The sequence below is a fragment of the Chiroxiphia lanceolata genome, chromosome 16 (assembly GCF_009829145.1).
Source record: "Chiroxiphia lanceolata isolate bChiLan1 chromosome 16, bChiLan1.pri, whole genome shotgun sequence".
NCBI lineage: Eukaryota > Metazoa > Chordata > Aves > Passeriformes > Pipridae > Chiroxiphia > Chiroxiphia lanceolata.
In genome coordinates, this window is record NC_045652.1 from 16277918 (window position 1) to 16301919 (window position 24002).

Genomic DNA, 24002 nt, shown 5'->3' on the forward strand with positions numbered 1-24002 from the left:
ACCGGTCGCTGCCTGGAAAGCTGGTGGAGGAGAGGGAATGGAGCCCACTGCATGGGCTCCATGGGCCAGCTGGACACAGAGATATCACTGGCTTTGCCCGAGTCCACCATGAGGTCATTCATGCTGCTGGAACTGGTGTCCCAGTCATAATGGAAGCTGGGAAAAGAATCCATGGGTAATTAAGAGATGGGGGAGGCGGGAGTAGGAGCTGGGCTGGTGCTGGGAAAGCAGCCGGGGGACAGAGGAGCAGGACCCTGCGCTGGTGTCGTGCTCCAGGGACGATGCATTCGCAGCACGGGCGGTGCCGGGCTCAGCCCCACAGCCAAGGGAGCACTTGGAGCTGTGGCCGTGCCCATGATCCATGGTGGGGGCATCCCTGGCTGTTGTGCCCTTTGCCAGTGAAATTGGAAACTTCCAGGGCCCTTTTTCCATGGACACCCCTGGAAACTGATTAGACTTTCCCATGAGCACACAGAGCCACAGTTTCCTGCAAATGTGAACCCTCTGTTACAGCAGTCCCAGCACACACAGCTCCTCACGTGGGGACAAAAAACCAGGCATTGCTCCCTGGACTCCAAAGGCTGGGAGCAAAGAGCTCCCAGCACTGTCGATGAGCACAGGGCAGGGGCTGCAAATCTGTGGTGCCAGGATTGCCCCTGTGCCCCAAACCCCCCCCTGCCCTGCATCACCCCGGTCCCCCGAGCAAGCCAAAGGCCAGGCCCTGCTACATGGGCTCGGCAAACCACCCCTACCTGGGCCGGTGCGGCGGGCGGGCACACTTGGCACCCTCGGGGACACCGGAGTCCTCCTGGCAGCTGCAGAAGCCGTTGTCCAGGATCTGGAGGTGCAGCAGCTCCTCTGAGTTGCTGAAGGCAGGGTTGTCCAGGGAGCTGGCTGAGGGCAGCCCCGAGCGAGACCAGTACTGGGCCGAGACATCGTCCAGGCGGCAGAACCGCCGGTAGCTGTGGGACAGGGCAGGGCTGTGCACGTGTGTGTGTGTACACAGAAACACACAGGGCAGGGCTGTGCACACGTGTGTGTGTACACACAGAAACACACAGGACAGGGCTGTGCACACGTGTGTGTGCGTGTGTGTACACACAGAAACACACAGGGCAGGGCAGTGCACACGTGTGTGTGTGTACACACAGAAACACACAGGGCAGGGCAGGGCACACGTGTGTGTGTGTACACACACAGGGCAGGGCTGTGCACACGTGTGTGTGTGTGTGTGTACACACAGAAACACACAGGGCAGGGCAGGGCACACGTGTGTGTGTGTGTGTGTGTGTGTACACACAGAAACACACAGGGCAGGGCAGGGCACACGTGTGTGTGTGTGTGTGTGTGTACACACAGACACACACAGGGCAGGGCAGGGACACGTGTGTGTGTACACACACAGGGCAGGGGAATGCACACAATGCTGCCTGGGCAGCAGCACAGGGTGACCCTGTGCCAGGGGCAGCACTGGGTGTCCCAGGCACCGCAGAGCTGGGGGCTCATCAGCACATCTCAACCTTCTCTCCACAGCCCTTCAGTGCTGCAGCACAGTCCACGGCCCTTCAGTGCCACGGTGGCCCCATCCAGCCCCGTGGCCCCCGGCACTCCTTTCCGGCCTGGACGCCACTTCCCGTGGCTGTGAGCATCCCCTAGCACCGAGCACACACCCCAGACCCCCACCCAGCCGCTCTGGGCCCCACACATGCTCCCCCCACCCCAGCACCTCCCACTGCCACTATCAGCCGTCCCACAGTGTTTTCCTTGGCAGAGCTCGCCCCGGCCCAGCCCAGTCCACCTGCCCCACCACGGCTCTCCCTGCTGTCCCTCGCACCCGGCACCCCTCCCTCCAGGACCCCAAGGCCCCAGTCCCGGTCCCCACGGCCCCACGCTCCCACCTGCTGCGGGTCTGGTCAGCCCTGGCCTCCAGCAGCAGGGCCTTGAAGCGGCGGACGGCGAGGGCGGCAAGGACGGCGCCCAGGAGGACGATGCTGAGCAGGATCCCAGCTGCTGCACCCAGCAGGCTCTGCTGGGTCACCCGGTAGTCACAGCGCAGACCCATGAACCAGAAATCGCTGCCCACGGGGCACCTGCGCCAGGGGGTCCATCAGTGCCAGGGGGACGGCACCCAGCACCCCGGGCTGCCCCCAGGGCACTCACTGGCAGAGGGGCTGGCGGTCCCGCGCGTGGGTGCAGATGCCCTGGTTCTTGCAGTAGTCACGGTGGCAGAGGGAGGTGCAGGTCGCGTTCCCGTCCACCCCAGACACGCAGGCAAAGCCAGTTGGGCAGGCAAAGAGCACAGTGCAGGGGTCCAGTGTCCGCACTGCAGGGACGGGGCCTGGTTGTGCCACCCTCCCCACAGAGCAGGGAGCCAGGGCCAGGTGTGTGCCCGCCCTGCCACAACCCCTGCAGGCACCAGGCTCCAGGCCCAGGGGAGGGTCGGCAATGGTGCAGCCCCGTACCTGCCCCACACTCACCCAGAGCCTCGTGGCGCAGGATGGGGGCTGTTTCCACCACCAGCCCTGGCCGGGTGCCACCGGAGCCCAGCGTGGCCTCGAGGAGCGTGTCCAGCCCCAGCACCGGCACCTGCTCCCCCGCGAACAGCGCGTCGTACTGCAGCACCACACTGCCCTCCCTGCAGGGACACCAGCTCGGAGCTCGTGGGGGCAGACCCCGTGCCCAGCACCTCCCCAGCACTGCCGTGACCCCGCAGCATGTGACAGTCCCTGCACCCCCGTGCCAGGGAGCATCACGTGCTGTGGGACTGCACCAGCACCCACCTGATCCCCGTCACCTCCAACCGCAGGAACCCGGGCACCGATGTGAAGAGGGGGGTGACCTGCACAGGGGGGGAGCTGAGTGCAATGGCCCCCAACCCGCAGCCCCCCAGCCCCCCTGCACTCACCGTCTGGTTGAAGCTGTGCAGCAGCTCCTGGTGCTCGCGGGACCCGGGGTCCTGCAGGGCCGGGACGAACCCCATGTCCAGCACCAGCTCGCAGGGGACACGCAGGAGGGATGCTGCAGGAGGAGATGGGGACCAGCATGACATGGCTCCACCCCAGGGGCCACCACCACTGACCCCAACATGTTGGTGGCTCCCAGGGCCTCTCCCCCTCCCACCATGTTCCAGGAGAGGGTCCCAAACCCCCAGACTCACCTCTCAGGAGCGGGGGCTGATCTTCCACAATGAACACCTGCGGGGCCCTGCCCGCCCCAGTTGGCATCAATCGGGGGGCATCAGTGTCTGGCCGCCCTACGGGGCTGCTCGATGGCTGGGCCAGGTCCGTGTCCTCCACAGCTGGAGGGGACCTGGGGCCCCCACGATGGCCCAGGGTCCCATTGGGACTGGTGGGCTGCTGGGGGGCCCTGGGCGTCACAGTGGGCACATGAGTTGGGGGTCCCCACGTCAGCCCTGCCACATCCCTCTGCAGTACAGCAGCACCAGGCTCTGGTGTGACCATTCCCACATCCCTGGGCAGCTCTGGGCTGGCAGTGCTGGCTGTGATGGTGGCAGCCACAGCGGTGGCAGTGATGCCAGTAGAGGTGGTCGGTCCCAGGGAAGATACAGGCTGGGATGAAGGTGGCTGCTGGGAGGGCCCAGGGGCTGAGGGAGGGGCCAGGCTGCCCACTCCCACCTGGGTCCCCTCCCGGATTTGGGGGCTCTCAGCAGGACCCACCCTCGAGTCAGTGTGGGGACGGCCTGGGGAGGGGTCTCCTGGGGGGGTGCCCACAGGAGGGGCAAGCCCCAGGACCCCCCAGCCGGTCCCTGGGGAAGACAGCAGGGTTGGCAGCACGGTCACTGCCCCACTGGCTGGGGCAGGCTGTGGGGACAGGGGGACATGGGGGTACCCAGGACTGGCATGAGTCACCCCGCTCTGCATCACAGCACTGCTGCTGGGAGCCAGAGGGATTGGGCGCTGCCCTGGCACAGCTGGTGGGTTCAGGGGGATGTGACTCTGCTCAGGGGAACCCTCCCTGTCAAGTGGCCCCAAGACTCCTGTGGTCGGGTCCAGGGCTCCCCCTGGGACAGAGGAAGTCACCTCTGGGGTGCCAGCTGTGGTGGTGGGGACAGGCAGACCAGACTCCCTGCCTGTGGTAGGCAGTGAGGCTGGGCCCATGCCCACGGCTGGCCAGGCTGTGCTGGCCACAGGCCCCTCATGGCCAGCAGCCCCCAGGGACAGCACAGAGGGGCGAGGGGTAGAGTGGGGACCCTGCCATGGGCGGGAGGCAGAGCCCTGTCCTCCTGCCAGCCCTGGCCCCAGCAGCCCCTGGTGTGTCCCCCACAGTGCCCCTGTGGGGGTCAGCAGCCTCTGCAACCTCTCTCCAAAGGGTGACATCCCTGTTGTCCCCAGCACTGGGCTGTCAGTGGCCAGCGTGGTGGCTGGGTGGGTCCCTGGGCTCCTATTACCCAGCGGGACAGTGGCACCCGGGCCCTCCCCAGCCCACAGCTCGGGGGACGAGGAGCTGTGTGAGCCCCTCCGGCTCTGCACAAGGACTGTCCCCATGGACCTCCATCCCTTCGGGGTGTTGGGGGATCCCCTCTGTCCCTCAGCAGAAACCGGCACTGCCACAGAGGGCGGTGAATGCAAAGGGGTCCCCTGCACAGTCGTTGCACCTTCCACTGTCACATGTCCTACAGGGTCAGTCCCGAGGGGGTCCGTGGTGGCAGGATCTGTGTCTGGCTGCACAGGGGCTGGGGCTCCTGCACTGGTCACCCCCAACTCGCTTCCTGCAGCTGCCTGCTCGGTGGTGCCTGCAGACACGGGGGGCCCCGGGTGCTCAGTGGCTGTTCCACCCCACACCGCTGGCCCTGTTCCCTCCCCGCCCGTCCGGGGGCCTCTAGGGCTCCCCTGGGGGCCGGAGGGCTCGGCTGTCCTGGTAGGAGTCCCAGGGAAGGGCAGTAGCTCAGCCTCTGTCCACAGCTGCCCCAAGGTCTCCGGTGTTGGCGCCTGCCCCGCGCCAGCTCCTCGCTCTGGGTGATCTGCGGGCAGGGGCAGAGTTGGGGGGCACTGAGCAGGGCTAACCCATGGTCAGCACCCCACAGCTGCCAGGGCGGCACCCTTGGCCCCATCGTGCCACCCACACGCGTGGCTGGCACGCAGTGGGACGGTCCCAGCCCCGGGGGTACCTGTCCGGCAGCGCTCCCCCGCCGCGGTCCCCAGGCGGGCGCAGGGGTCGGCAGTGCCCGGCGTGGAGCCCGTCCCGCTGCCCAGAGCGGGGCAGAGCCGCGCGCAGCATTCCACGAGCACTGAGAGGGGAGGGAGCAGCGCCCATCGGTCCGAGCACCAAGCACCGGGCATCCTGCACCAGCACCGGCTACGGGGCGCGGCACCCCCGGAGCCGCCGGCGAGGGTGGGGGGCTCGCTCCCTCCCCTCCGTAAACCGCGGGCAGCTCTGCCGAAGGAGACGCTCTGGAACAACCCAAACCCAGCTGGGAACCACCTGCCCTGGTCCCAACGAACGGTGCCAAGTCCTGCCCCACCGCCACACTCCGGCTGTGCTGGGAGCCCCCGGTTTGCCCAAACCCGACCACCCTCCCGCAGAGCCGCCGTGTGCCAACGCCGGCACCAGCGGGTCCGCGGGCAGGGCACGACGCCAGAGCCCGGGGGAGGGCTCCGGGCAGGGCTCCGGGGCCCGCGGCGGCCCCTCTCCAGAGAGAACGGGCGGTGGTCACCGCCCGGGTGGGGCCGGGGCTGGAACGGAGGTCACTTCGAGCCCCCCGGGCCCCGCTCTCCGCCAGCGCCTCACCGGGGCTCCCCCGGGCGCAGCACCCGCCGCCTTCGAGGCCACGGAGCCGCCCGGGCCGGTGGCACAGCCCGGCACGGAACGGCCACGGCACGGTAGCGACCGCGGCTCTCACCGGCCGCCCCCGCAGTGCCCGCCCCGAGCCCCCGCGGCCGGGCCCGCCCCGAGCGGGTCCTGGTGACACCGAGCAGCGGCCGCTGCTCCCCACCCCAGAGGGGACCCGGCCCCACCGCAGACCCCCGGGCCGCCGGCACTCACCGGCCCCGCCGCCGCCGCCGCCCCCCGAGCGCAGCATCCCCCGCCCGGGAACCAGCGGGACCGGGGCCCCTTCGCGGCCGTGCCCACCCCCGTCGCTCACCTGCGGCGGCCAGGAGCCGGGGCAGCGGGAGCCGGGTCCGCTCCATGGCGCGGCGTGGGCGGCTCTGCCAGGCGGCGGCAGGAAGCCCCCGCCCGCCCCCGCTGCGGCGGGGCGGAGGCGCCGGGAACCGCAGCCCCCGGCCCGGGCCCGCCCCACGGCACCGGCACCGGAGCTCCCTCCGCCCCGGGGCGGGCGGGCCGGTGCTCTGCACTGCGACCCACCCCGAGGGGCTCGGCCCGGCCCCCGCCGGCCGCCCCAGGTGCTGCGGCTCGGCCCCATCGCCCCGCCGCGGGCTCAGCGCTGGGCCGGGGCTCGGGGGGCTCCCGCCCGCCTCCCACGGGTTCATCCCCGGGACGCGCGTTCGGGGCTGCCCGGGCCCGGCTCTGCCCCTGTTCTGTCCCTGGCTGTCCCCGGGAACCTGGGGACATGCCCAGGGCAAAGGCTCCCCAAGGGCACTGCTGGCTGCTCTGACTGCGGGTTCCTCACATCCCTCAGGGTCACACGGAGAGAACCCAGTGACCACCCCAGTGCCAGCACAGCCTCTGAGCAGGCACCTCACAGCCATGCCACAGGGAAACCATCACGGACACAGTGACCAAAACCACTGCCTGCCCCCAGTTCCACCATGCAACTGCTCAGAAAACGTGTCAGAGCACAGCTGGAGTGTGGAGCTGTGAAGGAGTTCCCCAGGACACAGGCCTTGCTCACAGCGGGATTGACATCGGGGCCCTGAAGGCAGAGGGTCACTTGTCTACTGAGAGTCTCATAGTAAAGTGTAGCTACTGAGAACACCCCAGGAACACTCCACCACACACAGCCTCTGCTCCATTTTCCATCCTCACCTCCCCATTGCCAGAAGTTCAGTTACCCAGTGACACTTCCTTGGCTCCTGGTCTGGCAGTGCTGCTGTGACATGTGAAAGTGTTTCTTTGCTCAGAGGAAACACCGTACAGTGTGCAGAAATAACCCATTCCTGCTTCAGGAGGGTCAAAGCAAGGCTCCTGCACTGGGATGAGTCAGGCATACAGAAACACCAACATGAATTTGCTGTTCAGCAGCAGGAAAGTCGTTCCTCCCCTTTATTTTCCATCTGGAAAACAGAAGCCTATCACACAGAACTTGTTTTTACCAGCACTGATGAAATAAACAGTTATGGGCAAGCAGGACAGAGCCAAATCCTGGGGCAGGGAAGAACAATTCCAGAGCTGTCAGTCCCTGATCCCCAATGAGTCCTTCACACCCAGGGACTCAGGGTGTGACACAGGGACCCACCCACTGTGTGGAAAAGAACAGCCACCAACACAACGATGGTCTTAACTGTTTATTCCTGTTTTTTTTCTTGTTTTTTAAAGGACAACACATTCAGACAGCTTTAAATACAACATCCACGTGCAGCTTCCAGATGAAAGCCCCAGCGGGACAGCGTGTGCGCTCCCATCCATCCGCGCCGGCACCAGCCCAGGCCTGGCGTGGGACAGCTCCTGGGAACACAAAATCCATGTTTAACATTTCATGAACCATTTGAAGGCACAGAAGTGGGTAGGCAGGGGCAGGACATGCTGAGCACCAAACACAGGCACAGAAGGAGCCCCCATTTCTCTCCAAAGGCCATGGCTCAAACCCTTGGCCGTAAGCAGCAAAGGGACACAGGCCCCCTGCCCCGGGGAGTGTGGGGGGAGGCCCAGAGCCACACAGGAACAGGCAGGAATGTGGATCAGCACTGCAGGCTGGCCCGAGGCCACCTCATTTCCCCTGCAGCCCTCAGGCTGTCGCTCCTCTAACCCTTTCCTGCCCATTTCCTTCCCGGCTGTGGCTGTGGGGGAAGAGACAGCGGTGGCAGTGGTCGGGGGGGCTGAGGTGCCCCCACACACCCTCTGCAGGGCCGAGGGGCACGGGGAGATGGGCTGCCATGGCCGAAGCCTATTCACCATCCACTACAGCCCCGGGGTGAGCTAGTGCTTGACATGTCAGGTGGGACAAGAGGAGAGGCCTCTGAGCCCCACACACTCCCTCCAGCTGCAAGTGTCTCAGGAAAACACCCCCCTCACCCTCAGGAAAATACAACCCCCTTGCTCTCCCCGCTGGCACCCACAGCTGCTGCCAGCTCCCTTGCAAAGTGCCAGGCTCCCCACTGCCTCTGCAGTGTCACATGTCACCCTGCCCTGCCCCTGTGTGCACCCAGGCACGCCCAGAGTATGTCTGCACTCACTCAGCCCTGAGGAACTGCTTCATTCATAAACATCCTTCTTATCTGCAATGTAATCTACAATCTCCTGTGGGCACATCAGCTTCTCTGCATCTCCGTCAGGAATTTCAAATCCTGCAAGAAAGGGCACACACTTAGCCAAAACAATGGACAAGGGGGTAAGGTCAAGGGAAGAGATGGCTGCTGGCCTGGGGGCTGGGCAGGGGACAGGCAGGTAGGGGACACGTGGGCAGGGGCTGACACTGCATCACTGCTGCCTGAAGTGACATCACCTCCCCACACAGGACAAGGCAGGCACAGCAGAAGCCAGTGCCTCTCATGCCTCAGTAAAGCTACCAAGGCCTTCCCAGAGCTCCCACAGCCACTGGTGTGTGACATGGGGGATATTCCTGGACCCCCAGGCAGTGCTCAAAGCCCCTCAGGCTCAGGCTGGTGCTGAGGGCTCACTCAGAGCCAACACCAGGGCAGGGCACGAGGGCTCTCGGCAGTGGAACTGCTCAGGAACACCCCAGAAATGCAAGTTCTTCTTTCTGGTACTCCTGGGCACATTCACACTCCAGCCAGCACAGGGATTACAGACACACTGCCAGCAAAGCCTCTGAGAGTGAAACATTCACCTCGGGCTTAGAGAGTGACCAAACACCAGGGACATCTGTGGCCCAAGGTGACATTTAGGCACCTACTCCAGAATTCATGAGTAAATGAAAGCATGAAGAAGTCCAAAAGGAAGTAAAAGGAAACCTGGAATACAAATCAATAAGGAGAAAACACCTTTTTCTTCTCCAGTAGCATTAAGGGTTGAGGATGAAAAAAATTCTGGTGAGAAAAAGCCTGGACTATCTGAGATTTGTGATCTGTGAAGCCAAGCTCAGTCCAGGTGAAGCCTCCACACTCAGTGTAGCACCTACATGCTGCTGCCCCCATTACTTCCCGAGTGGTGCCACTGTGGGGTGGAAAAGAACAATTCCTGCTTCCAGGGGGCCCAAGCTCAGGGACAGCAGGACAGGGCCAGCTCCCGACTGCTGCAGGTGCCGCAGCCCCGACACAGCTCAGCAGCGGACCTGTGTGGTTCGCTCCTCTCCCGGCGATGGGTCTGTGTGGGTTTCCCTGCCCCACACCGGACAGGCCCGGCCCCCCCGGGCAGGGATGAACCGGGCGGCCCCGTCCCCGTTACCGAATTCGTCCTCCATGGCCATGATGATCTCCACTTGGTCCAGACTGTCCAGGCCCAGGTCCTTCATGAAGTGGGACTCGGCTGTGAGCTGGGGGGGAACAGGGCGGTCAGCGGGACCCGGCCCGGCGGCAGAGCCTGTCACACCGGCCCCGCGGCCCCGGCCCTCCGGTCACACCGGCCCTCCCGCCGCCCCCCGGCCTCGCTCGCCTTCTCGGGGTCGATCTTATCGTAGAGCTTGAGCACGTAGAGCACCCGTTCCTTGATGTCGGCCAAGGTCAGGGGAGGCATGTCGGAGAAGCGGCGGCATGGCAGCGCGGCCGCGCGCGGCACCCGCAGGAGCGCGGGCAGCGCGGGGTGGCGCGGCGGGGCGGGCGGGACGGGCGCGGCGGGTGCGAGGCGGCGGAGGGCGCGGAGGGCGGCGGGGCGGGCGGGCGGCGGGAGGAGGCGGCGGGCGCAGGACGAGAGGACACGGGCCGCCATCATCGCTGTCCCGGCGGGCGCCGCGCGGGGGGAGCGCCCCCTGCCGGCCGCACAGCGCCCCCTGCCGGGCGGAGGCCGCACAGCGCCCCCTGCCGGGCGGAGGCCGCACAGCGCCCCGGCCCCGCCCCCCAGACCGGGTCAGGCTGGAAGGGAGCACAGCGGGTCACTGGTGCCACCTCCCTGCTCCAGCAGGGCCAGCCCAGAGCACGTGGCACACAGTGTGTCCAGAGGGGTCTGGAATATCCCGTGAGGAGACTCCACACCCGCTCTGGGCAGCCTGTTCAGCACTTGTCACTGCACAGCAAAGTTCCTCCTCCTGTCCGGGTGGAACTGCCTGGGCATCAATTCCTGCCCGTTCCTTTTGTCCCATTTCTGGGCACCCCCGAGCAGAGCCTGGTCCATCCTCTGCCCCCCCTCTGCAGGCACTGACAGACATTGGGGAGGTCCCCTCTCAGTGTCTCTTCTTGAGGCTGAACAGCCCCAGCTCCCTTGGCCTTTCCTCATAAGGGAGATGCTCCATCCCTTCAGCATCTCCACAACCTCCTCTGGACCTGCTCCAGGAGCTCCATGTCCCTCCTGTCCTGAGGAGCCCAGAACTGGACACAGCACTGCAGATGTGCCTCCCCAGGGCTGAGCAGAGGGACAGAATCACCTCCCTAATCTGCTGAGAAGGCTCTTCCCAATGCCCCAGGACCACAGCGGCCTTCTTGGTTCTCAGGACACGCTGCTGGTCTGGGACAGCAGGACAGTAGGTCCTTCTCCACAGCCCCCCAGCAGCCCGTGGCCATGCTGCCCCCCAGCAGCCCCCCAGTATGGCAGTGGCAGACACGGAGTCATCCAAAGGCAACAACATTTAATGGCATCCCACACACCCGGCAGCAGAGGGGGATGGGGTCCTGCCCCCCCGTCAGGCGGCTCCCAGCTGTGGTTGCCAGTACCGGTACAGGCGGACGGTGCCGTCATGCTGCCCGGCCAGCAGCCCGGCCCCGGCCGTGGCCCAGCGTGCCAGTGCCCAGCGCCCCGCGGGGCCCGGGGGCAGCACCGCCGTGCACCGGCCCCGCAGCAGGTCCCACACGGCCACGGCGCCCGACGTCAGCACGGCCGCTCCCGCCGTGTCCCACACATCGCCCTCCAGGTACCTGCAGGGACACGGGGTGTCAGCACACAGCAGGGGTCTGCAAAGACACCACACAGGGCAGTGTTTGTTCCCTTGGCTTGGGGTTCAGGTACAGATTAATGCCCAACTGCAGCCAGGCTACGGTCTGGGCTGTGCCTCCAGCCCAACTGTGAAGGGAGAAGGTCAAGAAAATACTCCTTGAGACTCAGAACATACTTGAAAAAGGAGTACTCTTAAAAAAGGGGACTCTTAAAAAACAACTCTTTAAAGAAAGCCCCATCCCTGGAAGTGTTCAAGGCCAGGCTGGACAGGGCTTGGAGCAACCTGGGATAGTGGAAGGTGTCCCTGCCCATGGCAGGGAGTGGAACTGGTCGATCTTTAATGTCCCTTCCCACCCAAACCATTCTGTGATTCCATGACTGTTCAGTAAGCAAGATCTTGATCTGCTGCTACTCCCATACATCCATCACATTTCCTGTGCAAGGAACACTGCAAGGCTGAGCCTTAAAGCTGAGGCTGAGCCTGCTGACGCCTCAAAACACACACGGGAAGGAAAACGCCATCTGCCTGCAGCACTGCTCCACACAAACCAACCTGGCCCAGGGCTCCCCAGCAGCCCAGAGTGCCACTGCTGCAGGCAGCACCAGGGGCTTGCCTGAGGAGCCCAGGGACACAGGCCCCCAGTCTCAGTGCTGGGGGCAGGGGGTCAGGGCACAGCGGGAAGCGGGCAGGAAACAGCCCATCCACACCCCCAGCCCCCCCAGCCGTGCACCGGACACGCGGCAGCGCCGGATGCAGCCCCTTATCACTGGGGAGATGGCAACGGGATCCCTGCCAGCTCCACTCGCTGGGTCCTCCCACAGCCCCTGGAAGGAGCCAGCCCAGCCCCAGCCCCCAGCACTTGCCTCCCCGCAGGGCTGGGTAGGGGGGAGGAGAACATCACCCCCCGGCTCCTGCCCGTCCTGGGGTTGAAGGCCACTACACGGAACGCTGGGTTTCCACAGGACTCGCTCTCTTTGGCATGTGGATGGCTTAAAGCAACAAACAGAAGGCCCTGATAGAGAGAGGGAAAATACATCACTAAAAACAACAGCAGGAGGGGAAAAACTCAAAGAATTTTCCAAAAATTAACAGCTGCAGTCTCTCTCTAATCACAGCCCCATGGACAGTGATACATTATTTTTACTGAAGAAAACAGAAATGGTTTACTTTCCTTATCAAATAAGATAAAACCCAAAGCAGCTGCTGGCTGATAAGGGTTGATGCAACACAGCAGAGTGACAGGTCAGTGACTCAATGGATTTATGCATTTACCTTCAATCCTCTAGAAACCTCAATCCTTTATGTCCCCAGCCCAGTCAGTGTAGCCCAAGCATGAAGAGAATTTCATGTACGTACGGAGTCGGAATACGCTCGATGGCAGATGGAAGCTGGGTAGGAATAACCAACGTGCATCTTCCTCAGGAGCTGGCCTGTTTTCAGATTCCTGCAGTTGGTGAAAACACAAACTCTGACACATTTTCATCCTCTAATCACAGTTACACCACTATGCAGGATGGACACGGGTTTGGTTCCACATCAGCCAAACAAGCCAAGAGGCCACAGGGAGGGTGTAATGAGAATGATGCAAAAGCAATGGAATTACAGCAGCACAGTCCATTCCCTGTCCATGCGACTGCAGGCCCTCTGACAACCACCACTTCCCGGGTGGCTCAGCACCCAGCCAGCACCCCTGCACAACCCTGCAGCTTCCTGCTACAGCCCCCACCCCCTAAACCGTGTAATGGCAGAGGGGACACTGACCACACCACGATGCTGTTGGCAGCAGTGGTGCCCACCAAGGCCTCTCTCATCCCTTCTACTTCAGCAAAGGCTGTAACAGTTTCTTCAGGGGGCATCAGGGTCTGCCTGTCCTTGCTCCTGAAGGGAGATCAGCACATAGAAAAGCAGTTGAAAAAACAAGTGCTCAGCACCACTCCAGGAAGAATAGGAATCCACTTTTTCTACATCCAAGATGTTTCCTCACTTTTGTCCCACCTGCCACAGAGACCACCACAAACCAGCACCCCCAAACTCACCCTCCTGTCCCTGAGAGCCACACCATCTCCACTTGCTGCTCCTGCAGGGTCCTGCTGCTGCTCACTAGCCTCTGGTCCTTTAGCCCAACAACTGCTTTTATATTCCCAGATTTCACTAGGGAGTGCCTGAACAAGTCAGTCTCAGAAGAATAAAGCAACATCCTAAATCAAGAGACAAGCACATACCATGACAGGAGGAAGCACCACTCAAACATGCCATAGCATATACAAATCAGCCTATGTTTACTCAGTCTGCCAGCTCTGGGGTGAATGAACCAGTCCTTATAGTTGACTTTTAGAAATCCCTTGCACCTTTTCCAATTGCTAAAGCAACTGAGAAAGTAACACATTACTAAAAAGATAATTTCAGCCACTACTAAGATAGTAGTGAGGAGAGCTAAGCTGCAACTACTTAGGGTGCAAAGTGCTAGTAATAAACAAATACAAAACCTTATTTCTCCAATCTCCAGCTCTCCCAGTGCTACACACACGAGGTTACAGGTGTCTGGCAGAGGAATGATCTGGATTACAGGAATCTGGGACAGCAAAACAACAATTCAGTGTCACCCACAGCGCCCCTTTAACTTTATTCTCATTTTCTAGACTGTTTCAAGTAAAATGATGTGGAGCAGAACTGATTTTCAGACCATTCTCAAGAAGCACACTTAGACAAACAGCTGAACTGTCTGCTGCCTGTTTACCTAATTAAACAATCCCTATTAATGTAAGAGGCAAAAAGTGTCTCTAAGGACTGTAAGTGGAAAGAGAGCAAGGCAGTGGCTGAAGTGCAGCCACCATTCTGTGCATGGAGTATCAAATTCCTGTAGGTAACATGTGGCCATAGAACCTACAAGCTCCTTGTATCTTGGGAACTAACACATAGGGCAAGAAAATTGCCATAAATTCTAGAAAGAAGGACCGTGTCCATACCTCTCCCAGCTGCCAGGTGCAGACCTTTCCCCAGTGGTTGGGTGCCAGAGGTTCCCACAGGGACACGGAGCTCTCGGAAGCAGTGACCACACGCAGCTCCCTGCTGCCAGCTGCTTCCCACCACACTGTGCTCACATCCACGGCACAGGAACCTGAGGAATCCTGCCCAAAACAAACCAGGGCTGGTTTTTCTCTGATAGACATGATTATCAGTTGCATTTTTGTTAAACTTGGTCTTGCAAAGCTGCTGCTGCCGCAGTAACAATTCCCTGCTGTTCCCCCACCTTTAGCTCCGACACAAGCTGCAAGTTCTCTTCTTTGGGGCCATCTGGCAGCACTGGAGTCAACTGTTCTGCTCCATCATTTTTCTGCACAAACAAGTAAAGGAGGAGGATAGTTCAACTTTGAAATGACATTCAGCACCTGCAAGAGCGAGGCAGAAGTGTTGTGTGCTCTCTGTCACTGTCATGCAGTCACTCTGCATGCTGTTGCTGGAGAGCCATGATCCATGCAGGACTAGTATGCAAAGAGGCCTTTCCCCTGAAGTCAGAGAAGACTCTGGGAAAGGAGATTTGCCCACAAAACTCCTGGCTTAGTACCCCTGGCAAAGAGCTCAGCTTGTTACCTGTTCAGGAGAAGCTCTGCAGGATCCCTGCTCTTTGCTCTCTGACTGCTGATGCTTATCCAAGGCCACAGCCTGATCAGATTTATTCTCAGGACCTCTTTCATCTGCTAAAGCAAACATGGTACCTTGTTCCTCCTCATTTGTGGCAGCCCCTGCACCACAGCTGTCCGGGAGCAGTGGCATGGCAGGGTCCTTGTGTGCCCCATCCCCCAGGACCTGGGCAGCTCCTCTGGAGGAAGGCAGGGTCCCTTGTGAGGTGGGCACAGAAGGTGTGCCTGGGAAGACCTCACTGTGCACTGCAGGTAAAACACCTGGGGTTGCACCCACAGCAGGGAAAACAGACGAGGAACTCTGAGACTCACGCTGGGTGGGAGCCCCAGCTGAGACAGTCTCCATGGGAGTAAACAGCAACTCACGAGTGGAAAGGTCCTTCTTGGAAGCTGGGCTTTCCACACGGGGGAGCTCGGGCAATCTGGTTTTGGAAGGTGAAATCAAATTACTTCTGAGACTTTTTTCTTCTGGAATAATTTGTGCACTTGGTGTGTCCTGTGGAGCCACACCATCCCCGGACACACTCGGAACAAAATCCTCCAAGTCATTCACAGGGGAAGATTTCAATTTCTCCAGTTTCAGTACTCCAAATTCCTCGTTTGGTAGGTGGAAGTCCCTGATGCCCAGCCTGGGGACCAGCCACTGGGGGCTGCGGAAGGAGAAGAGGGAGCAGCGAGTGTCGGGGTCTGCAGCAGGGAGGCCCAGAGCAGCAGGACCCTCTGAGCCCGTGGGACAGCTGTGCCCTCTGCTGCTGTCATCTAAACACAAGAATACAAGAGAGAACATCAGCAACTTGCCTTTTCAGAATCTCTCATCCAGACTGCCACTCTAATATATTAAAAAAAAAAAAAAAGAGCCATATCCATCTTAAGACACGGAAGTGGCACTTTTCTGGGAAGACATTACAATCTGCAGTTGCTCTGCATCAAGCCTTCAGCTCAAAGGTCATGTCCAAAGCCTGACAGAACTGAGTGCTTGTTCAGTTTGGTTTGTTGGGTTTTCTCCCAACACTTTGTGCAATATTCACAGACCCTCAGACTCTCAGGCTACGTCTTGTGTTTTACACTTGTTAGCACTAAAAGAAAATACTCTTTAGTATGCACACTCAGTTGGAGGAACTGATGGACACCCATCTGCTGGAAATCAGCTCCAGTGTGTACAACCTTTGCTCCAACAGCAATGGCAGCTCAAGAAGTTCTCAGCCCTGCTCCTCTGCTGTCACTGGGCTGAAGTAAAAGTTTCTAGAATTGTTCAAGGAACATGGGCACCACAATGATCTAATTAAAAAAAAAATATCTTGTTTATAAAAAAAAAAAAAGAAACAGTTAATCCCCCTCATATTTTCCTGACTAAACACTGCAGGGTGTGAACAGCAGGGCCTGCACTCACTGGACGTTCCCCTGCCTGGGGGAACGGGAGTTCTGGGGAGTGCTGACTGTGAGGCAGTACCTGCTGAGCCCTGCCTGGGGGAATGGGAGTTCTGGGGAGTGCTGACTGTGAGGCAGTACCTGCTGAGCCCTGCCTGGGGGAATGGGAGTTCTGGGGAGTGCTGACTGTGAGGCAGTACCTGCTGAGCCCTGCCTGGGGGAATGGGAGTTCTGGGGAGTGCTGACTGTGAGGCAGTACCTGCTGAGCCCTGCCGGGCGCTGTGTCTCGCAGAGCAGCGCAGGGAGCGGCGCAGGGGGACGCTGATCCCAGGGAGCGGCTCTGCCCTGCCAGCTCCTCGCCGGCTCTTCACACTCGCCACTGGATGTTTATCAGCCTGACACACAGGCGAGTTGGCTTCCAGACCTCCCACGTGCCTGGCAAAAGTTTCATTCCCTGGGCTCACGGCATTGCTGCTCTGAAGTGGATTTTGAACCTGCTCCAACAGGCACTTCCCTGGCACTTGGCTCCCTCCCCGAGGAGGATCAGGACCCGCTGGCTGTGCAGCTTCAGTCGCTCCTGTCTCTCCAGACCCCAACGCTGCAGCACCAGACAACTTGCTCTCATCTGAGGATGACTTTTCAAGGTTAGCATCACAGTTTTCCTTTTCACTCTGGCTCTCACCTGACAGCAGAGCACTGCTTTCCCTGGCCATTATGAGGTCCACACTCTCTATAAGCTCCTGTGACACTGGATGCACGGGGGCTTTGCAGGCAGACCTTCTTCTTCCCTTCTGTTTCCTCTGGGATCGACTCTGCTCTTGTCTTGTGCTAATGATGCTTTTCTGAGAAATGGATCCAAGTGAAGTGCTGCTGCTGCTGGACACAGGAAGAGATTTCTCAGAACTACTTGAGTTTGCTGGATCCTTTTCTGCCCCAAGAAAAGGGAACGGCATTACCCCTGACTCTAAATCAGCCTTAGCTCTCTCCTGGGAGGGCTGATCTGAGTTTGCATCTTTGTGCTTGCACTTACTCCGCTGACCTTTCTTGCTCCTGCCCAGCTGGCTGAGGATTACAGCATCCAGGTCCACCTTCCTCTGGCAGTTGGACATGCGGCGAGTTGTCCTGACGTAGTACTCGACAGGGAAGAGCAGCCCTTCCACCACTGTGCAAGAGCTCAGCGTGCCCTCGGGAGCCGTCGCCTCCTTGGGAGGAAGAAGTCTTGACTGACTTTCAAGCTGTTGATCCTCCAACAGTTCTCGAGCACTGCCCAGAGCACGATCTGCAGGACAGGGATTTAAGGTATCGCTGTCATTTTCATCTCCTTCGTGGCTTTTGCTCTCCTTGGTTACAGTGTTATTTCCGTCCTCAGGCAATACTTCATTTTCTGACACTAAATCCAGGAGCACACATAATTCTCCCTGATCTTCACGCAAACTCTCACTGTCCAGTTGTTTTATTACACTGGGGCATTCTTCCTCTCCATCACCTCTGGTGTCAAGTAAAAGAGAGTCTCCCTCCTGTGAACATGGCTCACGGCTGCCAGGTGTGGTCACAGCCCTTGGGCACTTGAGCTGCCAGATGTCACTGCTGTCCCTGACCACATGTGGGGACAGCTCAGGCTCTCCTGCAGTGACACTGCCCTCGAACACCTCCTGTACAGCTCCTGAGGCAGCATCAGGAGTGAAACTGTTTCCTTCTCCCTTCACAAGAGCTGGCCTGCATGACCTTTCAGGATGTTCCTCAGTGTGCGAGAGGGTGCCGTGCCTGAACACTGGTGACTGAAGCTCCTCTGCACTGGCAGTTTGATTTTTCACTGTTTCATCAGTGCTGATTACATGCCCATCGTGCACTGATTTCCCTTCCCTTGATTCCAGAGCCTTTGTCCGTCTCCTCAGCTTCATCATGCCTCTGGAGGTTTGGGATGTTTTCTCCTCAAGGACAGGCCTAATGATCCCACAGCACAGGTTTTCCTGGCTGGCCTGAACACTTTCTGCCCGTGAGCTGTCCTGCAGGCTAACCTCATCATTGGAGAATTCTGGAATGTGTTTAAATGTGACAGATGTTGCCTCCTCCACGTCAACATCAGAGCAGGTTTTAGTCTGTAACTGAGGGAGTCCACCTCTGTCAGCACTAGGAGATGCATTATCTTTAGAACCTGGGGGAAAAAATGTTACACGTGTAAAGTACTCTCAAAGTCCTGTCCAAGAAAAACATCACTTTGTTAGGAGGAAAAGATGGGGATCTTACAGTCAGGATCAGAGCACTGGAGACCTGGTGAGGAAGGAAGCAGAGGAGATGTTAGTGCAGAGCACGGCTCAGCCCAGGGGAAGGGCCGTGTACGGGTCCGGGGGCAGCAGCGGCCGAGGGGACAGCGGGTGAGGGGGTCGGCAGGGCCGGTCCATCCCGGCTCCGCAGGGGCACTGAGGGGCCACAGTCCGGGCCCGGGACCCACCGCCTGGAGAGGGCAAGGGGGGGCACAGGGCGGCTGACAGGGTCCCCGGGCGTCCCACCGCCCCAGCACGAAGTTGGGGGGTCGCCCACCACCTCCCACCTGGGGGGCTCCGCTCCCACCATCTCCCACCTGGGGGGCTCCGCTCCCACCATCTCCCACCTGGGGGGCTCCGCTCCCGCCGGCCGTGGCTCCTGGCTCTCTCGGCTCGCCTCGCCCGCTGCGGACACACAACACCCCGGCGGGGCTGGGACCGGCTACCGGGGCCCCGGTGACCCCCGCCGTGCCCCGGCCCGGCCCTGCCCGCTCACCCGCAGCCGGATGACGGTCTCGCTGTACTCCCGCCTCAGCAGCGCCAGCTTCTCCCGCAGCTGCAAGAGACACCGCGCCGGGCTGGGCTGGGACCGGGACCGAGACCGGCCCCGGCCCCGCCGCCGGCCCCGTGGCCCCGCCCGGCCCCGCACCTTCTCCCTGTCGGCGCCGCTCAGGGCCGCCGCTGCCCGCGGCTCCTCCATGGCAACCGGGGCGGTGGCAGCGCGGGCGGAAGTGACGCGGCGGAAGTGGGTCCGGGCGGGGCGGCCATGGAGCTCAGCGAGATGCTGTACAACAAGTCCGAGTACATCGAGACGGTGGGCCCGGGGCCCGGGGAGCGGGAAGGAGGGGCCGGGGAGCGGGGGGGCCGAGCCGGGCTGGGCTCGCGGGGGTGTTGCAGGGGCGGCGGGGCCCGGGAGAGCCGCCGTGACGCGCCCGTTCTCCCCGCAGGCCTCCGGCAACAAGGTGAGCCGGCAGTCCGTGCTGTGCGGCAGCCAGAACATCGTCCTCAACGGCAAGGTGAGAGCATCGTCACCGTGTTTGTGCCTGAGCCTGGCGTTGTGTCTGGCTCACTGTGCTGCTCGGGAGCACAGCTGCTGGTTCCAACCTCCTATGCTTTTGCTTTGTTCTCGCTTTTCTTTTGACTGAAAGAATCATCTCTAAGGTAACATAATCTTGCTGGAGTGACCAGACCTTGGCATGACTCTGTGTAACAACTGCTAGGAACGGCTAGGAATTGGATCTCACGTACCTCTCTTCCCTTCTGCAGACGATAGTTATGAACGACTGCATCATCCGTGGGGACCTGGCCAACGTGCGGGTGGGGCGGCACTGCGTGGTCAAGAGCCGCAGCGTCATCAGGCCGCCCTTCAAGAAGTTCAGTAAAGGGTAAGGGGCCCCTTCTTTTTGGGAGACACCTGAAAATATCTGTCAGCTTGACTGAGACTTTTATTCAGAGAACCCTGTTCTGCAGCAGTTTGCAGAAATACATCTGTCTAAACCTGTCTCTTTCTCAAATGTTCAACTGTGCCTTGAGGGTTAGCGTTCACTTCAGGCCAATATGGAAAGGCTGGGATATATTAGAATAGCAAAGTAAAGAGCATGTTTCAGTTGCTCTTTGTTTATTTACATCTTCCTGGTGCTCATTTGGGCCATCCTTTAGAAAGAGAGGAGAAAGACCAGTTACTGTTTTGTCTCCCTTAGCACCAAATCCACATCTGCTAATCCGTCTGGGGATGGGAGACTCCACAGGGTGATTTTGGGTCTAGCAGTGTCAGTTTGTTTGTTGTGCACCGAACAAATACCTGTCCTGTCACAGGGTGGCTTTCTTCCCTCTCCACATTGGTGACCATGTGTTCATAGAAGAGGACTGTGTTGTCAACGCGGCCCAGATCGGCTCCTACGTGCACATAGGCAAGAACTGTGTCATTGTGAGTGCCATTTTGTCCTCTCTGCAAACTCCTGGGTACTGCTGAGGCTTTGGGACAACAGCTGAGAGGTGTCTGCACCAGCTGGCTAGAGCAGGCACTTACTCTGCGCTGTTCCTTCCTCCTCCTCTTCCTTCTCTGCAGGAAGCAGGGCTTTCAGGTTTGCTTTTCCAAGGACAGCAGGTTCAGCTGCTGCTGGTTGGAAAATCCATCCCAGCAGTGTTGTCCCTATGGCTAACGGGACTGCCTGGGGAAGGCAGCCTGGCCACGGAGAACAAGTGGAGTTGTGTTTCTGTGCAAATAACACCAAATAGTCAAGGTTGCTGAGGTAGAAAAGGTCTTGCTGGCACTGCATGACTCGGCCCAGTTTGCACATTGACTTGTTAATGTGCAGCTACCTGTACCTGTGCTTGTTAAAAGCAAACATGGTTTTCCTCAAAAAGAAAAGTTAATTCTGTTGAGAGGAACATTCAGTCAGGGTAAAGAATTATTCCTGTGATCTCTTATACAGAATGTGTTTTGATCAATTAATCTTCTTGAAATTTAGGTAATGTATCAGTAATAAGCAAAAGATCTCGTGTTTATAGTGTTTTAAGTATAAACTTTTCCTGTTCTCTGTTTTAGGGTCGTAGATGTGTTTTGAAAGACTGCTGCAAGATCTTGGACAACACAGTACTCCCTCCTGAAACTGTAGTCCCACCTTTCACTGTTTTCTCAGGCTGCCCAGGTATGCTCCCTCTAACTTTGCTTTCACAGAAGTGTGGATAACATGGATATTCTTATTTTAAATAAGATTGTTATAACAAAGTTGCTTCTTAGCATTTAGTGCCTAGAAATAAAGGTATCTGGCAGTTGCTGCACTGAAAAGTAATAGTTTTAACTTTGTGAAACTCCCTGCCTTAGTGCACAGCAGGTAGAGGATGCATGATGACTGATGTCAATACTGTTGTTCTTCTTCCAGGACTCTTCTCTGGGGAGCTCCCAGAATGCACCCAGGAACTCATGATTGACGTTACCAAGAGCTATTACCAGAAGTTCTTGCCACTCACTCAGGTCTAGTAGCCCATTTCCCATGTTTCAGGCACACCAGGAGCATTCTGGGGGTGGGGAGAGGGATGTTGTCCAGTGAGACCAGAGCCTGGCCCTCCACTCTCCTGAGCACTTGTGTGAGTGTCCCTCAACACCACCAGCCTGGCCAAGCAGTCCCTCGTGAAAGCTGCTGTGTCCTGTTCAAACTTTGTATGCTCATCTGATGTACTCCATTCCACATTGTCTGAACTGTGCCACTGAATGTTCTGGAGCTGGGAAAGCTGATACCCCTGCCTTAGGGCAGCAGCGGGGGAATGAGGCAGAGCTGACATGTGCTCTGCAGCCTCAGCCTGTCTGGTCAGTTCTGTCCTAGCCCAAAGCCTGGCCTTTAGGTTTGCTAGCCCAGCAGGGCTGGTTTGGGTGTGTTCCGGACACCTACCGAGGTTCATTAGACCCAGGGCTTTCCTTTGGCAAAATCCTTGCTGCTCCATAGGCCTGTGGGCTGAGATGGATGGCCTCTTCCTTTTCTCCCTGGGATTCTCCTCTGTAGGGACATCGTTCATCATCCTGCTGTTGGCTTTAGGAATTTTGGCTGACATTGACACCTGTCTTTCTGTGCCTGACAGGCTGTTTCTTAGCTTTTAGCTCCTGAAGCAGACTGACATCAGTCCTGTGCTCTCACCCTTCAGGGTTAGTGTTCTTGTGGCCAGTGTGTGTTCTACTTCTGAACATCACAGACCTTAAAGAGCCAAAGGCCTTTGGGAAGAGGTTTGCCATGTCACTCACAGAATTCAGTGCAGCAGAAAGTGGGTAATTAAAAGCAGAAACCAGTGGTGGATGAGAGAATGCTGCAGCTGTCCCCATTTATTACCCAGTATCTATATTTGCAGAGAGCTCTTTGGTGCTTTTCTGCATTATGAAGCTTAGGAATGAGACTCAGACTTCTTGAAAAGAGTGAACATTTAATTTTGGACATGTAGTAGAGCAGGAATAGTTCTTTCTGGGAGCAGCTCTGAAAGTTAGAGGCATCTGATGCTTGTATATCTGACTGAGTACAGACAACTGGCTGCACATGAGTCTGCCTGCTCTGGTTGTGCTCTACTAAAGCTTAGCATCATACTGCTGTAGGTTTTAAACTGGGGCTCCTGCATGTTGTAGTGTAGCAGCTGGGGCCAGGACATTAGGTGTGTAGTAGGTGTGTGGTTGTGGATGAGCAGCTGTGGAGCCCTCAGCTGATCTGTACAATGCAAATGCTGATAAACCTTAATAGCAAACAGCTGTACAAGTACTAATGTGTGTAGTAGCTGCTGTTCATCACTGACCGATTTGTTTGTATTTTTACTGTACATAAATTAAAGCCTCTCCAGTTACTCAAGTGACTCAAGGTTGTACCTCTTCAAATCAAACTTGAGACTAGACTGAGGTTCCTGCTGTGCCTGGGCATGAGCCACAGTCCCTTGTTCTGTGACTGTTACAGGCTGTTCTGGCTATCAGAGTGTCAGTGCATTAAAGAAGTGAAGTACAGAGTGAAACAGCTGCTTTCTCCCTCTGAGGGGCTGGAGAGGCCTCCCCTGTCACCAGATCCGACACGTTTAGGGCTTCTTGTGAGATTCTCTGCAAGTCCAGTGTTCAGAGCGTGTCCTTGGGTGTCCCTGGCAGTGTCTGGCAGGAGCGTGGTGTCTGTGCTGTGTTGCCATGGTGTCACCTCAAAGTTTCAACACCACATCCTGTGTTTCACCGGGATCGCTTGATCAGCAGCTGCAGCGGCTGGCAGAGGGGTGCAAGGAGGGATGTGAGTTGGGATGGAGTGGGATGGCAGCTGGAAAAGTGTGAGTGATGCATTTCCACAATCACCTGAGAGCAGAGCTGTAGAGCATGGAGGGATATGTCACTGCAATTACATGTTTCGTGGCCTACTCTTCCTTCTAACAGGCTGAGCCAACCCTTCTGCCTTAACTAAAACCTCTTTTATTGTCTCTGTTAAGGTGGCCTCTGCCAGGGCCTAAAACCAAGCTGCCACTGAAGATCCCAAACACCCAGCACTGTTAACATTACTTACATTGGCCACTTTCTCCTCCTGTCTCTGAAGCATCCCTCTAACCTGGGCTCACCTCTCCGCCTGTGCCAGCTCTGGGAAGATGGAGTGTCAGTGGCTGCCACAGCCCGGGGAGTCCCAGCTCTGCTGGCAGCGTTCAGTCCAGCACGGTGCAGTAAAACCTGACCCATGGGGGGCTGTGCCTGTAGCCAGAGGAGCTGCAGGAGTGGGGAAGCATGTCCTGCAGGGAGGGGAACGCCTTCTTTCAGGAATCCTGTACAAACACGGAGCACTTCAACCCCCAAGTCGCTGTGTTGCTTCATTGATCCTGCCTTGCTCCTGTGTGCTTTGCTCTGGGTTGCCCCAGCCGACGGGCAGGCCATGCTGCCTGTGTTTCGGGTGTTCAGAGTCCCTGGAACACACCTCCCGCTCTGTGCCAAGCGCCCATGGCTCAGCAGGAGGAGCTGAGGTGGCCTGTGAGGGGCTCTGCGGGAAGGTCATGCAGTCACCGGGGGAGTGGGGGCTGTGTCTGCTTTGTGGGGAGCAGAATCTCCCGAGATGATCCAGCTCCATGGGGGGAATGACAGCTGAACTGGCTGTGGTGATCTGCAGGGCTCAG

General features: G+C 58.8%; 4 protein-coding genes across 8 annotated transcripts in view; 1 reads left to right on the forward strand and 3 right to left on the reverse strand.

The window, feature by feature from the left end:
* Positions 1–6449, reverse strand: part of LOC116795043 (nascent polypeptide-associated complex subunit alpha, muscle-specific form-like) — an 8384-nt gene extending 1935 nt beyond the window's left edge. The window contains exons 1-10 of the mRNA XM_032704363.1: positions 6104–6449; positions 5129–5248; positions 3158–4981; positions 2906–3018; positions 2781–2839; positions 2478–2635; positions 2161–2323; positions 1899–2090; positions 753–962; positions 3–156 (exon numbers count right to left, since the gene is read on the reverse strand). Coding sequence (XP_032560254.1) covers positions 3–156; positions 753–962; positions 1899–2090; positions 2161–2323; positions 2478–2635; positions 2781–2839; positions 2906–3018; positions 3158–4981; positions 5129–5248; positions 6104–6449 — 3339 coding nt within the window. The remainder of the gene's footprint in view (positions 1–2; positions 157–752; positions 963–1898; positions 2091–2160; positions 2324–2477; positions 2636–2780; positions 2840–2905; positions 3019–3157; positions 4982–5128; positions 5249–6103) is intronic.
* Positions 6450–7411: 962 nt separating this feature from the next.
* On the reverse strand, positions 7412–9965 carry NDUFAB1 (NADH:ubiquinone oxidoreductase subunit AB1). The gene is made up of 4 exons (XM_032704459.1): positions 9691–9965; positions 9484–9571; positions 8313–8423; positions 7412–7584 (listed from the first exon to the last, which is right to left on the reverse strand). Exons 1-3 carry the CDS (start codon positions 9961–9963, stop codon positions 8332–8334), a joined length of 453 nt encoding a protein of 150 aa, XP_032560350.1. The 5' UTR covers positions 9964–9965; the 3' UTR covers positions 7412–7584; positions 8313–8331.
* Positions 9966–10844: 879 nt separating this feature from the next.
* PALB2 (partner and localizer of BRCA2) lies at positions 10845–19130 on the reverse strand. Of its 5 annotated transcripts, none has more exons than XM_032703997.1 (14): positions 19045–19130; positions 18892–18951; positions 18743–18800; positions 18379–18402; positions 16391–18286; positions 14714–15522; positions 14373–14456; positions 14089–14250; positions 13609–13694; positions 13159–13320; positions 12884–13000; positions 12479–12566; positions 11986–12134; positions 10845–11102 (listed from the first exon to the last, which is right to left on the reverse strand). In XM_032703997.1, exons 1-14 carry the CDS (start codon positions 19093–19095, stop codon positions 10871–10873), a joined length of 3978 nt encoding a protein of 1325 aa, XP_032559888.1. In that variant the 5' UTR covers positions 19096–19130; the 3' UTR covers positions 10845–10870. The 5 variants fall into 5 exon arrangements, with proteins under 5 accessions (XP_032559888.1, XP_032559886.1, XP_032559885.1 ...); XM_032703995.1 differs by having other exon boundaries at positions 18713–18800; XM_032703994.1 differs by having other exon boundaries at positions 18683–18800.
* Positions 19097–23688, forward strand: DCTN5 (dynactin subunit 5). Its single transcript, XM_032704000.1, has 7 exons — positions 19097–19209; positions 19343–19411; positions 19662–19780; positions 20211–20322; positions 20944–21046; positions 21281–21372; positions 23334–23688. Exons 1-7 carry the CDS (start codon positions 19162–19164, stop codon positions 23352–23354), a joined length of 564 nt encoding a protein of 187 aa, XP_032559891.1. The 5' UTR covers positions 19097–19161; the 3' UTR covers positions 23355–23688.
* The last annotated feature ends 314 nt before the right edge of the window (positions 23689–24002 follow it).

Bases quoted from the DNA above. Each gene is read 5' to 3' on its own strand.
- NDUFAB1 (XM_032704459.1), bottom strand. From the start codon at position 9,963: ATGGCGGCCCGTGTCCTCTCGTCCTGCGCCCGCCGCCTCCTCCCGCCG. The intron at 9,572-9,690 runs GCGAGCGAGGCC...GTTCCCCCCCAG, and splicing joins ATAAGATCGACCCCGAGAAG to CTCACAGCCGAGTCCCACTT. The intron at 8,424-9,483 runs GTAACGGGGACG...CCTTTCTTGCAG, and splicing joins GGCCATGGAGGACGAATTCG to GATTTGAAATTCCTGACGGA.
- PALB2 (XM_032703994.1), bottom strand. From the start codon at position 19,095: ATGGAGGAGCCGCGGGCAGCGGCGGCCCTGAGCGGCGCCGACAGGGAG. The intron at 13,001-13,158 runs GTGAGTTTGGGG...ATCTCCCTTCAG, and splicing joins TGGCTCTCAGGGACAGGAGG to GAGCAAGGACAGGCAGACCC. The intron at 11,103-11,985 runs GCAAGTGCTGGG...GTGTCCCTGCAG, and splicing joins CTACCCAGCCCTGCGGGGAG to GTACCTGGAGGGCGATGTGT.
- DCTN5 (XM_032704000.1), top strand. From the start codon at position 19,162: ATGGAGCTCAGCGAGATGCTGTACAACAAGTCCGAGTACATCGAGACG. The intron at 19,210-19,342 runs GTGGGCCCGGGG...TTCTCCCCGCAG, and splicing joins AGTCCGAGTACATCGAGACG to GCCTCCGGCAACAAGGTGAG. The intron at 21,047-21,280 runs GTATGCTCCCTC...TTCTTCTTCCAG, and splicing joins TGTTTTCTCAGGCTGCCCAG to GACTCTTCTCTGGGGAGCTC.